The sequence below is a fragment of the Acipenser ruthenus genome, chromosome 31 (genome assembly GCF_902713425.1).
Source record: "Acipenser ruthenus chromosome 31, fAciRut3.2 maternal haplotype, whole genome shotgun sequence".
Lineage (NCBI taxonomy): Eukaryota > Metazoa > Chordata > Actinopteri > Acipenseriformes > Acipenseridae > Acipenser > Acipenser ruthenus.
Genome location: NC_081219.1, coordinates 7491401 through 7510022, shown reverse-complemented (window position 1 = coordinate 7510022; position 18622 = coordinate 7491401). Strand labels below are relative to the sequence as shown.

The 18622-nt window shown below is 41.0% G+C and overlaps 1 protein-coding gene across 1 annotated transcript in view; it reads left to right on the top strand.

The window, feature by feature from the left end:
- The window catches only part of LOC131702883 (centrosome-associated protein 350-like), a 39764-nt gene extending 21597 nt beyond the window's left edge, over positions 1–18167 (top strand). Inside the window, exons 13-19 of the mRNA XM_059005204.1 lie at positions 563–708; positions 8481–8581; positions 9651–9838; positions 11787–11871; positions 12702–13514; positions 17594–17712; positions 18152–18167. Of these exons, the coding sequence (XP_058861187.1) occupies positions 563–708; positions 8481–8581; positions 9651–9838; positions 11787–11871; positions 12702–13514; positions 17594–17712; positions 18152–18167 (1468 nt within the window). The remainder of the gene's footprint in view (positions 1–562; positions 709–8480; positions 8582–9650; positions 9839–11786; positions 11872–12701; positions 13515–17593; positions 17713–18151) is intronic.
- The last annotated feature ends 455 nt before the right edge of the window (positions 18168–18622 follow it).

Below are 18622 nucleotides of genomic sequence, written 5' to 3'. Positions count from 1 at the left end.
CACCACGCCCATTATTTCAAAATGTAATGACTGCTAGTCATTTTGCATAGAAACAAATGGCTTAAATGTGTTATTGCTATTTTCAAACTGTAGTGTCCCAAACATGGTCAATTTTATACAGGTGTTATACTAAAATAGTATAGTTGTTTGCTCCACCCTTCTGTACACTGTGTTGAAATCAAACCATATTAGTTTATTTGTCTTCCAGCCTCTCTGTACAGTACAATCATGCTGAATTATCCCTATGAGAGCCAGTAACAGACCACAGCATTACTAGCAATGGCAAGGTGATGGATTGGAACACATTGTAGTTCTGATACATTTGCACACTGGTGCTGCTAATCCACGGTTCTGAAGTGGATTGGTGTGTATTGGTTCAAACCACTATAACAACATTTTACCAATAGCTAATACTATTGCTTCTTAATACAGAATCATCAGAATTGTAAAACCATTTTATAAAAACACTATATGATGTTAGATATTCAAATCCAGTTACTTATGGATTAAAATATTTAAAGTAAATATGAATTAATGAACTATTTGCACTTCCTTTCCTCAGGAGGTTGGTAAGAGGAGGTGCAGAGAAACGAGTTGAGAAAGAGAGACAGCAGGAGACATCACGGTCCGGACAGCAATCCACCTCTCCTGGGATGGGGCAGTCCAGGACACAGCCTTCCTTCAAGGGGAGAGCACAGACAGACCCTGGTAGGTATCCTACAGGGTTAATGTGACATTATTTCTGTACATACACACAGAAACGCTGTGTCTCCTTCCTATAATCCTACTCTCAAATAACATCAAGTTGAGATTTAAATTTATTTATTTATTTATTTATTTTAATTTAGTAGTCACCAATTAATTTTTTGTTATTTTCTCCCCAATTTAGTAGTGTCCCATTATTTTGTTTGGCTCTGCTACCACCCCTGCGCTGACTTGGGAGGGGGAGATTTCAATTTTTAATACGTGCATAATACAATCTGTATCCCAAACACCAATGGAATTTGAGAGAAGGAAGTTAAACTTGACGAAACCAGTTGGTGATACCATTTTTACCATATGGGATGAGCTGCTATCACACATTTGCCGTGGCTCATCCCATGAATGTCCGATTGAAAAACATTGGTAATCACAGCACCCAACCAAAATATATATAAAAAAATCTCGTTCATGAGAACTAGATCAAACAACTTGGCTTGGTTTCAGTGCGGACCTGCACAACAGCAATCAGATAGCTATAACGGGTAAAGGCAAGCGTGCATTTCAGGTTTGTTTTAATTTGCGATTTCAAACAGATATACTGCTCTTTTATAATTCATCTTGAAATAAAAAACATTGAGAAAAGTGATACCATACATTATATAAAGGGATCTAGTAGGTTAATAATTTCAGGTGAAACCAGGGTAAAATACTAAACCCCAACACTGAGGGACATGGTCCCTAATACCCTGAGTGTGTTATATACTAGGGGGCACTTCGGTACCCCGGTGCAGGCTCAGCTCTTGGTACTTCTGTGCCTCAGTGCCCATTGTGCTTGGTGTATAGCGCCTCGGTGCTCGGTGCACTCGGCACACCCGGTACGGACAGCTCTCAGTGCGCACAGTGCTCGTGCACACGGCACTTCGGTGCCTCGCTGTGCTTCAGTGCCTCGGTGCACATAGCGCCTTGGTGCGCACTGTGCTTCAGTGCCTCGGTGCACATAGCGCCTTGGTGCGCACTGTGCTTCAGTGCCTCGGTGCACATAGCGCCTTGGTGCGCACTGTGCTTCAGTGCCTCGGTGCACATAGCGCCTTGGTGCGCACTGTGCTTCAGTGCCTCGGTGCACATAGCGCCTTGGTGCGCACTGTGCTTCAGTGCCTCGGTGCACATAGCGCCTTGGTGCGCACTGTGCTTCAGTGCCTCGGTGCACATAGCGCCTTGGTGCGCACTGTGCTTCAGTGCCTCGGTGCACATAGCGCCTTGGTGCGCACTGTGCTTCAGTGCCTCGGTGCACATAGCGCCTTGGTGCGCACTGTGCTTCAGTGCCTCGGTGCACATAGCGCCTTGGTGCGCACTGTGCTTCAGTGCCTCGGTGCACATAGCGCCTCGGTGCGCACTGTGCTTCAGTGCCTCGGTGCACATAGCGCCTCGGTGCGCACTGTGCTTCAGTGCCTCGGTGCACATAGCATCTCAGTGCACGCAGCACAGGGCTTGGTGACTCGATGCCCTCTGCCTGTAGACCAGTGTTTTTTTAATTAACTGTAAAGATAACGAAAATGTCTATTAACTAACATAAATCCATTTGCAACTGTCTGGCCCTGTTTCAACAAGGGTTCACAGTACAATTGGTGTTGTGTCAAAATCAATTGTGTCTGATGGCCGCAGCTTCATCAGCCACCCAACTGGGGTTACTCCACATGCGCCCAATCCAAGCGTGACTCAGTGCCTTTCGGCTACAAGATTGTTACAATTGTTACAAGATATCACATTATTTTTACATACAATTACATTTTTTTTTTACACATTATTTTTACATACAATTACCCATTTATACAGTTGGGTTTTTACTGGAGCAATCTAGGTAAAGTACCTTGCTCAAGGGTACAGCAGCAGTGTCCCCCCACCTGGGATTGAACCCACGACCCAGAGCCCTAACCACTACTCCACACTGCTGCCCTATAGCAATTATTTTACAGTTTCTGCAAGATTTGTTAGCGGCGGGCAGGTCCCCCTGTACGCTGAAAGTGTACCTGGCAGCTATATCTGCATGCCACATCCCCATAGACTCAGTATCCCCAGGCTCCCATATTCTGGCGACCCGTTTCTAAAGGGTGCTCGGCAGATGCATCATCGTAGATGGTCAAATATGTGAGCTTGCCTCACACACTGACTGCATGCTTGCCACAGGGCTTCCCTGGGTCCGAAACCCTGCTAGGTACAGACGGCGATTGCAGTAACCACATACTGTACATTATATTTGCAGAAATTAAAGGTTTTCTGACATAAAGGGGTTTAACAGTAGAATTTTGAGCAAAATACAGGAGAAAATCTGTCTGGGAGAAGTGTCCAAAAAAATAAGGGAGAGTTGACAGGTCTGCGTTGCCTTGTCTTAATGCTGGTGTTCTTTTCACCTCTACACTGTACGTTACCATATGTGTTTAGTGATGAACAAAACATTAGCAAAATTCAGACAGGTAAAGAAAATATACGACGTGTAAAAGAGAAGCACTTTGCAAAGCTTTTAGCAGGATTTGGCAGAATGGCTTCTGGGTAGTGGCATGGTTTGTAATATTAATGGCTGTGTTTGAGTGTGTCTGAGTCACTGAGATACAGAAATCTCTTTACTTAGTCCACAGAGGATCAGGCTCCACAGAAACAAAGATACATGCCCCCTAAACCAGGACACAAATCCCTTCCTTTTTTCACAAATCTTGTTAGATTTCATTTGTGGTTTGTTTGTTTGCTCATTGATGTATCTCTGGCATATCCTGGCCTATTCCCAGAAGCTGTGATCAGAGAGAGTGTTTAAAATTAAAAGGTACCAGTAAAATAACTGCACACAGTAAACCACAAAACATATCTTATTTAGTAGGTAAAACGAATGAAGTAAATTGATCATATTTGGGGTACCATTGTACCTCTGGAATGGATTTTTTAAAATATATTTTAGGGTTACCAAGATGTTTATGTAAGTAAGGGTTCTGAGTAGATTACTTGTGCCCACGCACATAACACCCATAATTCGTCTACCAATTTGTTTTACAGATTTCCAAGCTTCCACAGTTACTTTCTGTGTATTGCTTTCTACCATACTTACCTTACTAGTCACGCTTGCTCTTGCTCTTGAGTATATAGGCAGATGCACACTAACTGGTTCTCGTATTTGATTTGCTGCACTGCGCTCTTCCTGGTTTCCGACGCGCTAAGCAAAGAGCAAACCTGAGAGCTTATATATCTAACGGCGTGATGCAACTATTCAACTCGCATGTAAACTACTTTGGTTACTTAAAAAGAACAGTAGAAACACAGCTTCAGTAACATTTGCACCACTGACAGCTCAGAGGCCTGCTGGTTCAATTCAAAAAGTCACATTTACGCCACACAGAATATCAAAGCAACTACACAGAAAAAATAACTATTACAGTAACAGGTTAGAGGGAGATTGGGCACTGCGGTGATTGAGAGGAGGAGGGAGATTGGGCACTGCGGTGATTGAGAGAAGGAGGGAGATTGGGCACTGCAGCTTCATTGAGAGGAGGAGGGAGATTGGGCACTGCAGCCTCATTGAGAGAAGGAGGGAGATTGGGCACTGCAGCTTCATTGAGAGGAGGAGGGAAATTGGGCACTGCGGTGATTGAGAGGAGGAGGGAGATTAGGCACTGCAGTGATTGGTACCAGATGGTGCTTCTGGGAGACAGAGCTGTAGTGTCCCCTGGGATTATACTCAGCACTGGGGAAGGATGGCTGTGTTAAAAAGGATTACTTAAAGTCCTTTGTCCTTTGGGGGAAGGTCTCTATGTGGTGTCTGTACACTGAACTCCCACCCCCTCACATCTAGTGTAATGTCTTACCAGTAGGGCACAATTTTTACTCCTTAGAAATACCTGGCTGAGACTGACCTAAATAAAATGAAGGGACATAGTAATGCAATACCTTGTACTCTATATCCAGTTCCACAGCAAAACCGGCATATATATTTATGTGTCAGTACTTCTGCTCACTGGTGAACCCCTGGAAAAGTGAATTCTATTGTCTCCGTCTTTATGAAGTAATATTAAAAGTGTTTGACATTATTTGAGTCACTCTCTCACTCTGAGCCTTATAAAAGTTTACTGCGGTACATGCTTTTCCTATAGTTACACTGCACCATAGTTTACAATGTTCTTCCATGCTTTTTAAAATACTTTACCATACCTGTCTGGGCTATACAATGCTTACTTATGTTTGATCATGCTTCAGTACACTTTCCTATGCTTTTACTATGGTAAGCTCTTATAAGAACAGCAAGGCAGGTTACCAAGGGGCTGTTCAGAGAGCAGAGGTGTTCCGATAATCAAAGTCTGGGTGATATATTGGCATACATGTCTCTAGCATGACGAAGCTTGTGTTAACGTTACAACTACATTAGTAGTTAGTATTTGTTACTTTTTCACATTTGGGTGTTTAATAGTTATGGAAGGAACAATAATACTGAGCACTTTAAATACGCTTACAAAACCCACAATAACAGCTCTTTTTCAGTGTTCAGTGTTAGGTATTACCATACTATATGTGTGTCACTGCTAGAAATGTGTTTGGGTTGATCATCACAAATGAAAGATAGTACTGTGGGCACTGTTGAAGCATAAATATTAAACCCACATGTCTCTGATACAAGAAAATCCTAGATAAGGAAGAGAAAGTTGGCATTCCCACTGCGAGGAGGCACTTATCACATTGCACAAGCACAGAGAACAAAACATGGTGCTGAGCTGTGGGGCCGCCCTGACCCCACCAGGAGAGAAACCCATTTGACTAATGAAGAGCACAGAAAAGTCTGGAAAATCGTCCTAAAGCCTGGCCTTGTATCCCAAGCTGAGGCGGGATCAGCCCTTAAATCCAGGACATTGTCTTCTCTGCTCTCCTCAATATCTTGTGTTGATGAGAGGGCTGAAGTCTTTTAGCACTCCTCTAAAACCTCTTTAAACTCCCGGGCCAGCTCTCCAATCCCAAGACAATGCCTCAGCGCTCCCAATCTTCTACACTAATGACCATTTTGAGCTGAATTCTGGCCAGTTTAACTGCTGTGTAATGCTGCTTTTTTTCTTTTGTAAGCTGCTCATGGCCCCGTTGGCTTAGCCACGGGATTGGAGAAATTAGGCTCTGTTTCTTGGTATGTTGACAGAGAGCAGAGTAAGTAATGGAAATTAAATAGCCCGGACCGTGGGGCTTACTCTGTCACTAAAGTGCTGCTAAATGACTGCAAAAGAGAGATTTTGATTTTATACTTAGATGATTTTCACCTGATGAATGCACATATGCTGTCCTGAAAGCTTGTGTATACTGTTTATGACACCTAAATTGGTTCAATAAGAGTAAAAAATGAAGCCTGGAAGTCCTGCGAGAGAGAGGATAGACAGTGTACACAGAGCCTCGTTCACAAGGGAAGTTTCATATGAATACCAATTTTGGGCATTTTTGTGAATGTGAAACTGGTAATAATACACAACTACCAAACCCCCCCCCCCCCCCCCCCAAAAAAAACTTCACAACCCTTATATTAAAGGTAGGATCAATAGGGTGTACAAAATTATCTACCCTACATATCATTCGTGGTACTGTATTTGGTTTTCAATTCCTCATTTGGTTCTGTTTTTCATCCTTGAAATGTATTGTTAGAGTCTGAGCTCAGCATGGTTCACAGACATGTGTTTCTCTGCTAACTACCATTACAAGATACTTCTAGTTAGTTCCCCACGTGACTTTTTCATCTTCAGTGTCTCACCATCTACACCTGTACAAGCTTCCCTGTAATGAAAAAAGCATCTTGTTAGCAGCAGAAATTAACTCAACTACTGTAGCTATACCACCAAAATTGCCAGCAGAGACCCTCCCACAGACTATTAATTAGTCTTACCCGGCGCTCCAGATAACGTTTTGGGTCTGGGAGTAACTTACCCTCTAATTTTAACACCGAGAGAGTAAAATGCAACATTACCTTGAAGTCATGAGTAATATTAATAAATACTGTACAATCTTTAATGGTAATGGGGTAGGCATTAAAAAGAGCCTTCCATTTTAACTGCAATGTTACTTTGAACTACTGTACAAAAACTTAGTATTAAAAGAAAATCAGAGACAACAGGTATTCGTATTCACTGTATTGAGCACAGCTAATATGAGTGAAGATAAGCACAGAAACAGAATATATATATGAAGATAAGCACAGAAACAGAACTTATATTTTACCATTAAATTCTTAAACTCAGTGAGCATGTTAAAACTTCAATATAAACGATACAGATAAATAAAATAAAGAAATGCATTAATAATTTATAGAACAGTTTGTTTAATATTATAGGCACCTTTATTTAGCGGTTGCCTGTGACGATGGTTCCAGTTGGATTTGTAGCTGCACTGGGGTGTTTACGCTTCAACCTGTGTAGCTTCGAATTTTTCTTATTCTTACTGTGATTGGCTGCAAAGACAACAGGGTTAGCCAGAGATTGGATAATGTTTACAGTTTCCTAGTATCTGAAGGCATTGTATTCTGGGTGATGTAATTGTGAATGGAAGATTTAGGGGAGACATACAAGCTGTGCATCTAAATTGCTATGCGTATTTTCACGCATTCAATTTAAATTGAGTGCATAAAAACGGCAGGTACACAGCTTATCTGTACCACTGGTCTTACCATTCCTCTCTGGGTCTTACAATGCTTGCCTATGCTTATCATGCTTTTACTATTACGAGTCTATGCTCTTATGGTGATAAACCTGTGTAAGGGCTCGTTTACTGCAGTTTAATTACTAGTTGATACAATATTGGAATCTGTTGCATTATTCGGGTTATGTTATGTCATGCTGCCTTTTCTATTAGTCGCTGGTTCAGGTCATGTCATTAGAGAGTCTGGCTCTGGTGATTTTTTCCATAATGGTTCTATAACACAGAGTAAGGCAGTAAGCTGTCTATGTCTGATCTGACTGGCGAAACAGCTTTAAGACACCCATTATAATAATGATTTTAATCCTAGCTATGGCAATGGCCGCGGTAATGAAGGATTTTCAATGGTAAGATATAAAGCAATGTTCCAATGGTATAAGCAAACAAATAAATAAATAAATAAACACAATGGTAAAATCCGTTATCATTCATGATGTATCATTGGCAATTACTTTAGAAAATAAAAACATTTATAAATAATGTAAACAAGTCCATTTGATGCATCAATCCAGTTCCTCCTTATAGAAATTTGCCACAGTAAATCTGCACAGTAATTTTGTAGTTTACCCATGCTTTCCCCATGCTTATACTATGCATTAACCACAATGTACCATGTTTTGCCATCTTATTCAATCTTCTTTATTATAGCTCTCTGGGCTGTACAATGCAGAATTATAATAACCATGCTTTCACTTTGCTTTATTACACTTTGCTATTCTTTTACTGTGGTAAACATTTATAAGAACTAGTAGCTGATTGATCCCAAAACTATCGCAAGTCAAGTCTTAAAAGATACCAGTGACTCAGTATCAACAATGTGGCTTAGTAACCCATTCAATATTCCAAAAAGGTGTCTCCTACCCTCTGTCCTAAGTCTGTCTTCACTTAATTTCCAGCTGTGTTTCTGGTTTCTGTACTGTGCTCAAAATATTGGCCTGGGTGTCTGAAGTTTCCAACACATTTGAATTAGCATTGGTAAACCAATGTAGTTAATGGTAAACCCTGAGAGTACTCAATAGCACCTGATTGAAAGGCTCTTGTAGAATGTGAACTCATTCTTGTGGCGCTTTGTTTTACAGAGGCGCTGAGTGATGACTCAGGGGGGCCGGGGGCTGGCGAGGCCAGTCCGGAGGCAGAGGCCAGCAGCAGCAGTGAGGCTCACACAGAGTCCACCAGCAAGGTAGGAGCGGCCTCAGTCCAGGAGGGGGCAGCGTTCTCAGTCCTAGTAACACCCTACTTCTGTATTAGCCACTGTTGGGACCAAATTTAGTTTTTCATGTTCAAATATTCTTTCAGTTCTGAAATGAGTATGAGTATTCTTAAATTTCGAATGAACTGGAAAACAGAAGAATAATTCCTACCATATTACTGTAAAACATCTCAGGAGTCTGCAAAACAAATCTAGTACCTCATCAAATTACCTATTAAAGAAGTGAAACTCATCTATCAAAGATGTGTGATATTTACTTCAGACATCATTTATACGCTGGTTTCATTTACATGATATCATTGTCATACAGTCTTTTATAAATTATTTTGTATGAACAAATACTAACATAGTCATTTTTCCCCTAATACATTTTAAGCAGTGTTTGTGTGAATATTCGAATATTTGACCTAACGCTAGTATTAGCAAAGGTCAGTAGTTCCAGTTGTTTATACTTATAATTAAACAACAAAGATCTTTTAAAAAGACAATATTTTAAAACTGTGTCCTCACCTATTTGTTTACAATCAGTGGGCTAGTTGTATATGTTCATGTTTTTTCACTATATATATATATATATATATATATATATATATATATATATATATATATATATAGTGTGTGTGTGTGCTTGATTTGAAGACATTAATGGTAACTCCCTGCCATTATGATTTCCTTCTTCAGGAGTTGGGCAAAGTTCAAAATAGTTAGTTTCTATCACTATAATGTCTTTAAAGAAATACTTAATAAAAATAATACAAATGGAAGTGAAGAAGTTCTCCAGATCTCCAACCTGGAGTGCTGTCTCATCTCTGTTATATATGTAATGTGTGCTGTGTGTGTGTGTGTGCTGTTTTTTCAGTGGAGCGAGGTGAGTCAGTTCTTGGAGTGCTGTCTCATCCCTGTTATATACTGTATGTAATGTGTGCTGTGTGTGTGTGCTGTTTTTTCAGTGGAGCGAGGTGAGTCAGTTCTTGGAGTGTTGTCTCAACCCTGTTATATACTGTATGTAATGTGTGCTGTGTGTGTGCTGTGTTTTCAGTGGAGCGAGGTGAGTCAGTTCTTTGGCAGGGGTGAGATGCTGAACCGCTTGTCCCTGGAGCTATCCCAGCAGACCCTGCGTGATGAAGAGCTGCGTGCCCGGCACCACAGTGCCCTCTTCAGGCTGCGAGAGGAGGCGCTGAGCGAGAAGACCCAGGCAGAGTTAGCCTGGCTTGAGCACCAGAAAATGTAAGTTAAATTGCTCTGAGGTTACAGCAATGACAGCAGTGTGGGAGGTACTGGGTATGAGTTGCTCAGTGGTTGTAGTTCTGGGCTGTAGTGTGGGAGGTACTGGGTATGAGTTGCTCAGTGGTTGTAGTTCTGGGCTGTAGTGTGGGAGGTACTGGGTATGAGTTGCTCAGTGGTTGTAGTTCTGGGCTGTAGTGTGGGAGGTACTGGGTATGAGTTGCTCAGTGGTTGTAGTTCTGGGCTGTAGTGTGGAAGGTACTGGGTATGAGTTGCTCAGTGGTTGTAGTTCTGGGCTGTAGTGTGGAAGGTACTGGGTATGAGTTGCTCAGTGGTTATAGTTCTGGGCTGTAGTGTGGGAGGTACTGGGTATGAGTTGCTCAGTGGTTATAGTTCTGGGCTGTAGTGTGGGAGGTACTGGGTATGAGTTGCTCAGTGGTTATAGTTCTGGGCTGTAGTGTGGGAGGTACTGGTGGGAGCTACAGTGTTAAAGATAGTGGGTTTGTTTCAATAAAAGGTGGATCTCATAAGTGGCTTACCTGGTAAATGCACTAGCATGTGGTCTGCAGGGTGAGTCATGCTGTCAGAGTTCAGTCATTTTAGTGTCAAATGAAAGATAACGACTGAAATTTTACCTCATGGAAGTTTGTTTTGCCAAATGTTTAGGTTTTTATGTCACCTATATGATTTTGAGATATGTTTTTGTCAGTGAGTGTGGCAAAGTGGTTTGCAGTGCGCAGGTGTAGAGGTGATGTGATTACAAAACAGAAGACAGACAACAAAGTTCACGATCCAAACAGAAAATGTTTCTTTTTATAATCCCGGTCTGGCGACCACAAAAAATAATTCCAGGCAATACACAGCAATGTCTATTGCACTGTTTCAAAACAACAGGTTACAGTCCCAAAAGATTATACACAGTATAACACACACAAAGACATACACACACGATCACAAGGCCAGAGTGAGTGCTAAAGTGCAAGTGGTGAAATGCAATTTATTCATGTACAGTTGTGAAGTTTGGTGCTGACCTTAAGCGACAGCTCCGGATCGTGTTACAAGAACAAACAAGTATAATTAGACATGACAAACAAACAAAACACTCACGGTACGTTTACAGTTCTCCTTTAGCAGTTTGATCTTAACCATAACAAAGGAACAGATCACCTAGCCACGTCCCCTTTTGTACCATCAGTCACGCCCCCTTGGTTAGCGAGTACAACCGTTTCTCCTCCAATCCGCGGTTGCCACATCGCTTCCCTTCTGGGGCGATGACTTGGTGTACCGTAGCTCCGCCTCCTTTCTAGATGACCAACTTCCACCTTTCCCTTGGAATTAACTGTCAGACCATCCAGTCCGGGGCACTGTGTTCCCTTTGCACAGCGCCCTCACAGGTCGGGAGGAGATTTATAACCAAGATTCATTCCCTCTCTGTTTTTTAACGATGTAAATGTTGACTATTAACAACAACTACATCAATATTTGGATGTAACTTATTTGCATGTCTTTTAAGGTCAAGAAAAACATTGAACTCCTGAAATACATGCATGTCAAAACTCCCTCTTTTAGATTTTCTGAAGAAAATCTTGTGAAAGTCATTGAACCAACCAGTAAATGTGACTTGAAAACATCTCCCTAACACAGGGATGGAAATAAGACTTCCATTACATAGCCGTTTCACCTATTCCAGGTTTTAATACAAGCTTGGTTAGCTACTGTGAATAGGTACATGCTTAGGCGTGTCTTATTAAACTCATAGTAGAGTGAGGAATGGATCACACTGCTGTGCAATGAGTCTTATTGCCATCCCTGCCCTAACAGCAAGGTGCTGCTTTGTGGTGCAACTGTATGTTTTAACCGCTACACTGCAGCTGCACTAGTCAGACTCCATAGCATCAAGTTCATCGGGAATGTAATGCAGAGCCTGTGCTTGGATTGTTTCTGAGGGAAGGTGTCTGAGGGAAGGAGAGGAGGACACTCTGGCTGAGATTGCAAGGAGACAGGAGGATGTCCTTTACACCCTGCAGCAGGAGAAGGTACTTCAACAGCACCCCCACAAGGGGTCCTCAGAGTACCACTTCATACAGAGACATGTGCTGGGAGCAGGAGGGAGAACAGGGTGTTAAGACGTGAAAGCAAACCAGGAACAGATTAAGGGAGTGCTAACCAATATTTTAAAACCCAGTTTCTTATTGGTGTCAGCAGTATCAAAGCTAGTATTTGAACATGAAAAAGCGCTCCTTTAAGAATGCTGTCTTGAAGACAAAGAGTGTTAAAAATATTTAAGACTATCAATCTCAAAATGTGATCAAAGGATATTTCAAACATATGTTAAAAGTGTATCAATAACAATACTGATAAAACATTGTATTGACGACAAAATAACTTATGTATAAAGAAATGGTTCAGTTATGCTGTCATAAATGTTCAGAATGCAATAAAGTCACTTAAGTAAACAACAAAGCTAGTATTTGAACACAAATACACAGTAGGACGTTTTTCCCATCCAGCTTTTCATATACGGAAGCACAGGCATGTTCTGTTTAGCATGATGCTAAAGTTTTTAATAACAAAGTCTTGAACTCATGTTAGTTCTCAGGAAAGAGCTCACTGTCTACAAAGCGTAGGGATTACCTCATTCTCAGGATTCTTAAAAAGATGTTGCATTGTAAAGTGTAGTAAAGCACAGTGAAAGAATGGTAAAGCACACTGTAAAGCCCAGGTACATCGTATTAATAACTGGGAAACCATGGTTAACGCATAGTACTGTATAACCATGGGAAAACTGCACAATTACTATGCACATGTAGAGTGGTAAACTTTTATAAGGGGAGCGCTACACCTCACTCCCTCTCTGTCTCTACAGACTGAAATCCGGCACCTTCAGAATGTGTACAGAGCTGCTCGGCAACAGAGGAAACTACTTCTGAGACATCAGAGAGAGATCCTGGGCATCCAGAGATCTGCTGCACTAATAAAGAGTAAACTACTGGGAGACTCTGCACTGAGCCAAGAGAATCCGGAGAGTGCAGAGCAGCAGCTACAAGGAGGGCTGGAGAATAACACTGCACTGCACCAGTTACAAGGGGATCTGAGCAAACACAGTGCAGTGCATCTTAGCCAGGGAAATCTAAAGAAACACTGTGCATTACGCCAGTTCCAAGATGATGTAAAAAAAGATGGGGCTGTACGGCAATCACATAGGGACCTAAGCAAATACTCTGCATTGCAGCTGTCACCGAGAGAGCTGCATGAAAACACAGCACTGCTCCATTTACAGGGAGATCTGAATAAATACTGTGAGGTTCAGCAGGAAGACACCAAACTGCATCAATTACAGGGGGGTCCTGAGGAATACACCACTCTGAACCAATTAAAGGGGGACCATGAAGAGGGAACCACTTTGCATCATTTAAAGGGCAGTCCTCAGGAAGGCACTACTCTGCACCACTTAAAGGATGGTCCACAGGAAGACACTGTGGAAGACACCACTCTATATGACTTACAGGGGGAAGAACCAGCAGGAACAACTCAGCAAAAGCTAAAAGAAGGTCCTCAGAAAGACACCACTTTGCACAAGTTATCAGGGAGTCGCCAGGAAGACACCACCCTGCATCAGTTACACAGTGATGGCCAAAAACACTCCACTGGTGACCATGGGAACACTACTTGGGAGCAGGTGGGTACAGTCTAGTATGCTTAGGCTTAGGAGTGTTTATAGTTTATAGTTGACAGCTGACAAGTGACTTTCATCTTAAAGGCGTACAGCCTCTATAAATGAACCCCAATATCTCTCACAAGCACCTGAGTACATATTGTTATGATATCACAACAAAAGGAATACGCTTTTTTTTTTGGTGCATATGTATAGCTATTATGTACTATATATCACCTTACGACAAAAAATGGACTGAATGATAATACCCGAAAATAATCTTAATATTTTTGTAATAAAGTAGCCGGCGCAAATATAGTATTAGGTGGTGGATTGCGCCGATCGCTGGCTTATTTTGACCCCCTGCATTATTTGTCACTTTTTTTTGCTTTGAAAATAATTGGTTATTTTTTAGCAGTCATTTTTAATGTTTTATCCTCTCGTAGTGCTAACACAGAAAACCCGCCCCTTCAACTCTCTGATTGGTTAAATGTTGTGTCAAGATGTAACACAGCTGTCATGTGGTTCCAAGATTCTTCTTTCACCAGCAACGCTCAACTGATCTAGTCTGCTAGAAGCGAAATCAATCCTTATTGTTAAAGGCACAGTAGCATCTGCAAGACGTGCGGATCTGTTTTTTTCAGCCGGGCGGCGACCCGCCCGTCTGAAAAGGCCTGAGGAGAACCCTGATATATCAAACTTAGACCAATTATATCCGTATCTGATGCAGAGAGACTAATGCATGCCTTTGTTTCATCTAGAATTGATTATTGCAATGCACTTTTTTCTGGTGTCCCAAAACATGTGGTATCCCGCTTGCAGCTTGTTCAGAATACCACCGCTAGAATTCTGACTAAAACCAGGAAAAATAAACATATTACCCCTGTTTTGTCTTCTTTACACTGGCTCCCTGTGCAGTACATAATTGATTTTATGATGTTGCTGTTAACTTACAAGGCCCTGAATGGATTAGCACCTAGTTATTTGCAGGAGTTACCAAACCTGTATCTTCCAAACCGCACTCTGAGATCACAGGATGCAGGGCTGCTGGTTATTCCTAGGGTCAACAAAAGCAACATGGGAGGTAGGGCTTTTTCTGGTAGAGCTCCTAAATTATGGAATGTTCTGCCTTCATTTGTCAGGGAAGCCAGACCGTTACAGTTTTCAAGTCAAAACTGAAAACGCACTTTTATAAAATGGCTTTGTTATCTTAGTGGGTTTTAAAGTAACTTTAAAATTGCTGCTTTTGTATTATGCGTATACTGTTATTTAAATCTGTTATTTAAATGGCCTGATTGTGGTAGCATTGTGGTTTGTTCTTTTTTCTGCTATGCACTGTACAGTGCTTTGCGATACTTATATAAAAAGTGCTATATAAATGCAATAGATTAATAAAATAAATATATCAATAAACTTTATTGCCCTGAGGAACTGTACGTGTAGAAATAATAGTTCACAATCAAAAGAAGAAATAAAAAAGGAAAACAAACATTGCAATTAAAACTACAAAGAAAAGTGCTGCTTTAAGCAGGGCCTCACAGCCTCCGCTAGCCTGCGAGACACCACGTACAATGATGCTGTTCTGTTCCTTCAGTGTTCTTTTATGGGGTTGCCCAAAACCCCCTGAGCTAAAATAAATAACATCCCAGGGACTGTATTTTACCAGTATGGGCACATAAACAAACTCAAATCGAGCGGCTATCTTCTTCAGCCGCCTACGCTGCCTTTAGGTAGTCTCTACTCCGGTGCCTGCTATCAGGCACCGGCAGTTTCTTTCTTTCTTTCTTTCTTTCTTTCTTTCTTTCTTTCTTTCTTTTTCTTTGTCCATAGACTTTCGTTCTCTGTGTTTAGTCCAGTGTCCTGCTATGGGCAACCCAAGGAACAGGAGAGCATCATTTTTATGGGTCGATCGTCCCCCGAAGACCCGCCCCGCAACCAATCAAAGTGGTCCGAGCAACTCACCTCACTCCACCTCTTTGTGTCAATGCCATGATTGATAGGCAGGTCAAAACAGGGCTTAAAACACCCCCCCCCCGCAGAAGCAGGCATGTGCACGATAGCCAGCACAGATCTCCCCCTGTCACAGCCTCCTTGAGTGGCTCACTGGAGCCTTTGTGATGGATTAACCCAGATTGCTAATACTTTAATAAACTTATAAAACACCAAGCAATACGAAAAAGGCAACATTTACCAATTCCAGAGATAGAGTGGCAGTCTTCTCCTCTATTATTTATTTTAGTAAATAAGCCTGTTTTATACAGGAGTTACCATTTTTCACAACCGTTTCTTTGTTTCACCTAATAGTCCACATTGTTCTGCACTAGTCATTAAGTTCCATAACACTTCCTTGGTTTTAACATCTGCAACTTTAGCACTTCATCTAGCAAAACAATTCTGGTTCACACCAGCGTTAGACACTGTGACCTTGCAGGTGTAAACCCCTACATTGTACTATATCTAACCATGCAGGGAGCTCAGGCAACTTTATATACCTGTTCATTAAAAATACACAAAGTTATGTGAGTTCAAATCTTACACAAAGTTATTTCATGAAATGGCTACACATTGCAGGGGCTTGCAGCCTCATATATATAAACCCAGCATATTAAATGAATTTGTGACATTGACCTCTGACACAGAATGTCAGCCATATCGTCATACTGTGTGACATTTTTAGGTTGAGATATAGAGACAGTACATTTTGACTTACCGTCTTAATATTTAGTACACAACTTTATTATATGATTTTCTCAGTCATGTTCCATTATTGGTGTTGTTCAGTAAACATTTCACTGCCACATTGTTTTAACCTAATCTTAACACATCATTTTACTGCAACAAGTGTTTAACCTGTAGTATTTTGTATTTAATCATATCCTGATGTAACTATCACTATTTAATCATATCCTGATGTAACTATCACTATTATCTGCTGTATTATTGAATTGTGGTTTGTCACACTTGAACAAAAGTTATTGTATTTGTTGCTCTTATTGTATTACTTGTATTGTAACACTTGAAATGTATTTGCTTATGATTGTAAGTCGCCCTGGATAAGGGCATCTGCTAAGAAATAAATAATAATAATAATAATAATACTGTAAAACCTTTTTATACTATCACCCTTACAATACATTATGACACATTTTATTCACTAAAAAAAACTATTTTGGTGTCTGAGCTCCTAAAATCAGTGCTACCAAATATTGTGGATTTGTATATGAAACACAGTAATTACTGATCTTATTTATTTTATTATTACTGTTATTTAAGAGATAAGAAAGTCTACAAACGAGAGGAGGCCATTCAGCCCATCTTGCTCGTTTGGTTGTTAGTAGCTTATTGATCCCAGAATCTCATCAAGCAGCTTCTTGAAGGATCCCAGGGTGTCAGCTTTAACAACATTACTGGGGAGTTGGTTCCAGACCCTCACAATTCTCTGTGTAAAAAAGTGCCTCCTATTTTCTGTTCTGAATGCCTCTTATCTAATCTCCATTTGTGACCCTTGTTCCTTGTTTCTTGTTTCTTTTTTCAGGTCGAAAAAGTCCCATGGGTCGACATTGTCAATACCTTTTAGAATTTTGAATGCTTGAATCAGATCACCGCATAGTCTTCTTTATTCAAGACTGAACAGATTAATTTATTTTAGCCTGTCTGCATACGACATGCCTTTTAAACTCGGGATAATTCTGGTCGCTCTTCTTTGCACTCTTTCTTCTTTTTGTAAAGTTTTAACATTACCTCCCTTGATTTAAATTCAACACTTTTCACAATATATCCGAGCATCTTGTTGGCCTTTTTTATAGCTTCCCCACATTGTCTAGATTACATTTTTGAGTCATCATAAACTCCTAGGTCATTTTCATAGATTCCTTCTTCAATTTCAGTATCTCCCATATGATATTTATAATGCACATTTTTATTGCCTGCGTGCAGTACCTTACACTTTTCTCTATTAAATGTCATTTGCCATGTGTCTGCCCAGTTCTGAATGCTGTCTAGATCATTTTGAATGATCTTTTGCTGCTGCAACAGTGTTTGCCACTCCTCCTATTTTTTGTGTCATTGCTATACCAGAATCTAAATCATTTTTGCATGCACAGATTCCAGATCAAAGCAGCTCTTCTGAGAGGCCTGGGAGCTCACCTGGTCCAGAGCCCAGGGAGAGACAGCGCAGGGTGGCAGAGCCTAGCCAGAACACAAGCAGTGAGCTGGGAGACAGGTGAGTTAATATCATGCATACAAACAATCAATATTAATCTGCAGGGACCCTTTTAAATGTTTCTGGCAGTAAGTGTAGCAAAACCTAGTAAAAGCTAAGTGTAAATTACAGAGAACAATCATGGCAAGATATGGTACATGCATAATAAAAGCACTGGACAAACTGACCATGGGAAACATTTTCACTTTTAGGTGATGTGACTTGAGTGTTGCCTGATATTCAGACTATTCTTTTTACTGTGTAAATTAGTGTTAGACCATAAGAACATAAGAAATTTCAGAATGAGGAAAGGCCATTCGGCCCACCCATGCTCGCTCGCTTTGGTGTCAGTGTGGTCCGTTAGCACCCAGGAGCAGAAAAACAAACAAACCCTAACCAGGTTAGTAGGGGAAATGAAACCTCTGGGAATCTGTGGCTAAACGGACCGCCCTTCTTCCAGGTGGCTAGCGAAATGACTTATTGTGGTCACAGAGTGGGCTATACAGTCTATTCTTGAAGGATCTGATAGTCTGCTTCAACAACTCAGCAGCCTATTCCAATGGTTCACCACCCTTTCCGTGAAAAAGCTCCTTCTCCCTGAATCTGCCCTTCTTCAGCTGTCACCCGTGGCCCCTGGTTCTGCTCTCTGTGAAAAATAATTGTCAGCAGTTACTTTGTTAAACCCCTTGACAATTTTAAATTATTCTTTAAGTCTCCTCTGACTCTCCTTCTTTCTAGTCTATATAGATTCAGCTCTTTCAGTCTATCTTCATATGAAATACACTTCAATCCTGGAATTAATCGAGTTGCTCTCCTCTGTACTCTTTCCAATGCCTCAATGTCTTTCATATGATATGGGGACCAGAACTGGACACAGTATTCTAGGTGTGGTCGTACCAGTGCATTGTATAATTTTAATATAACTTCTCTA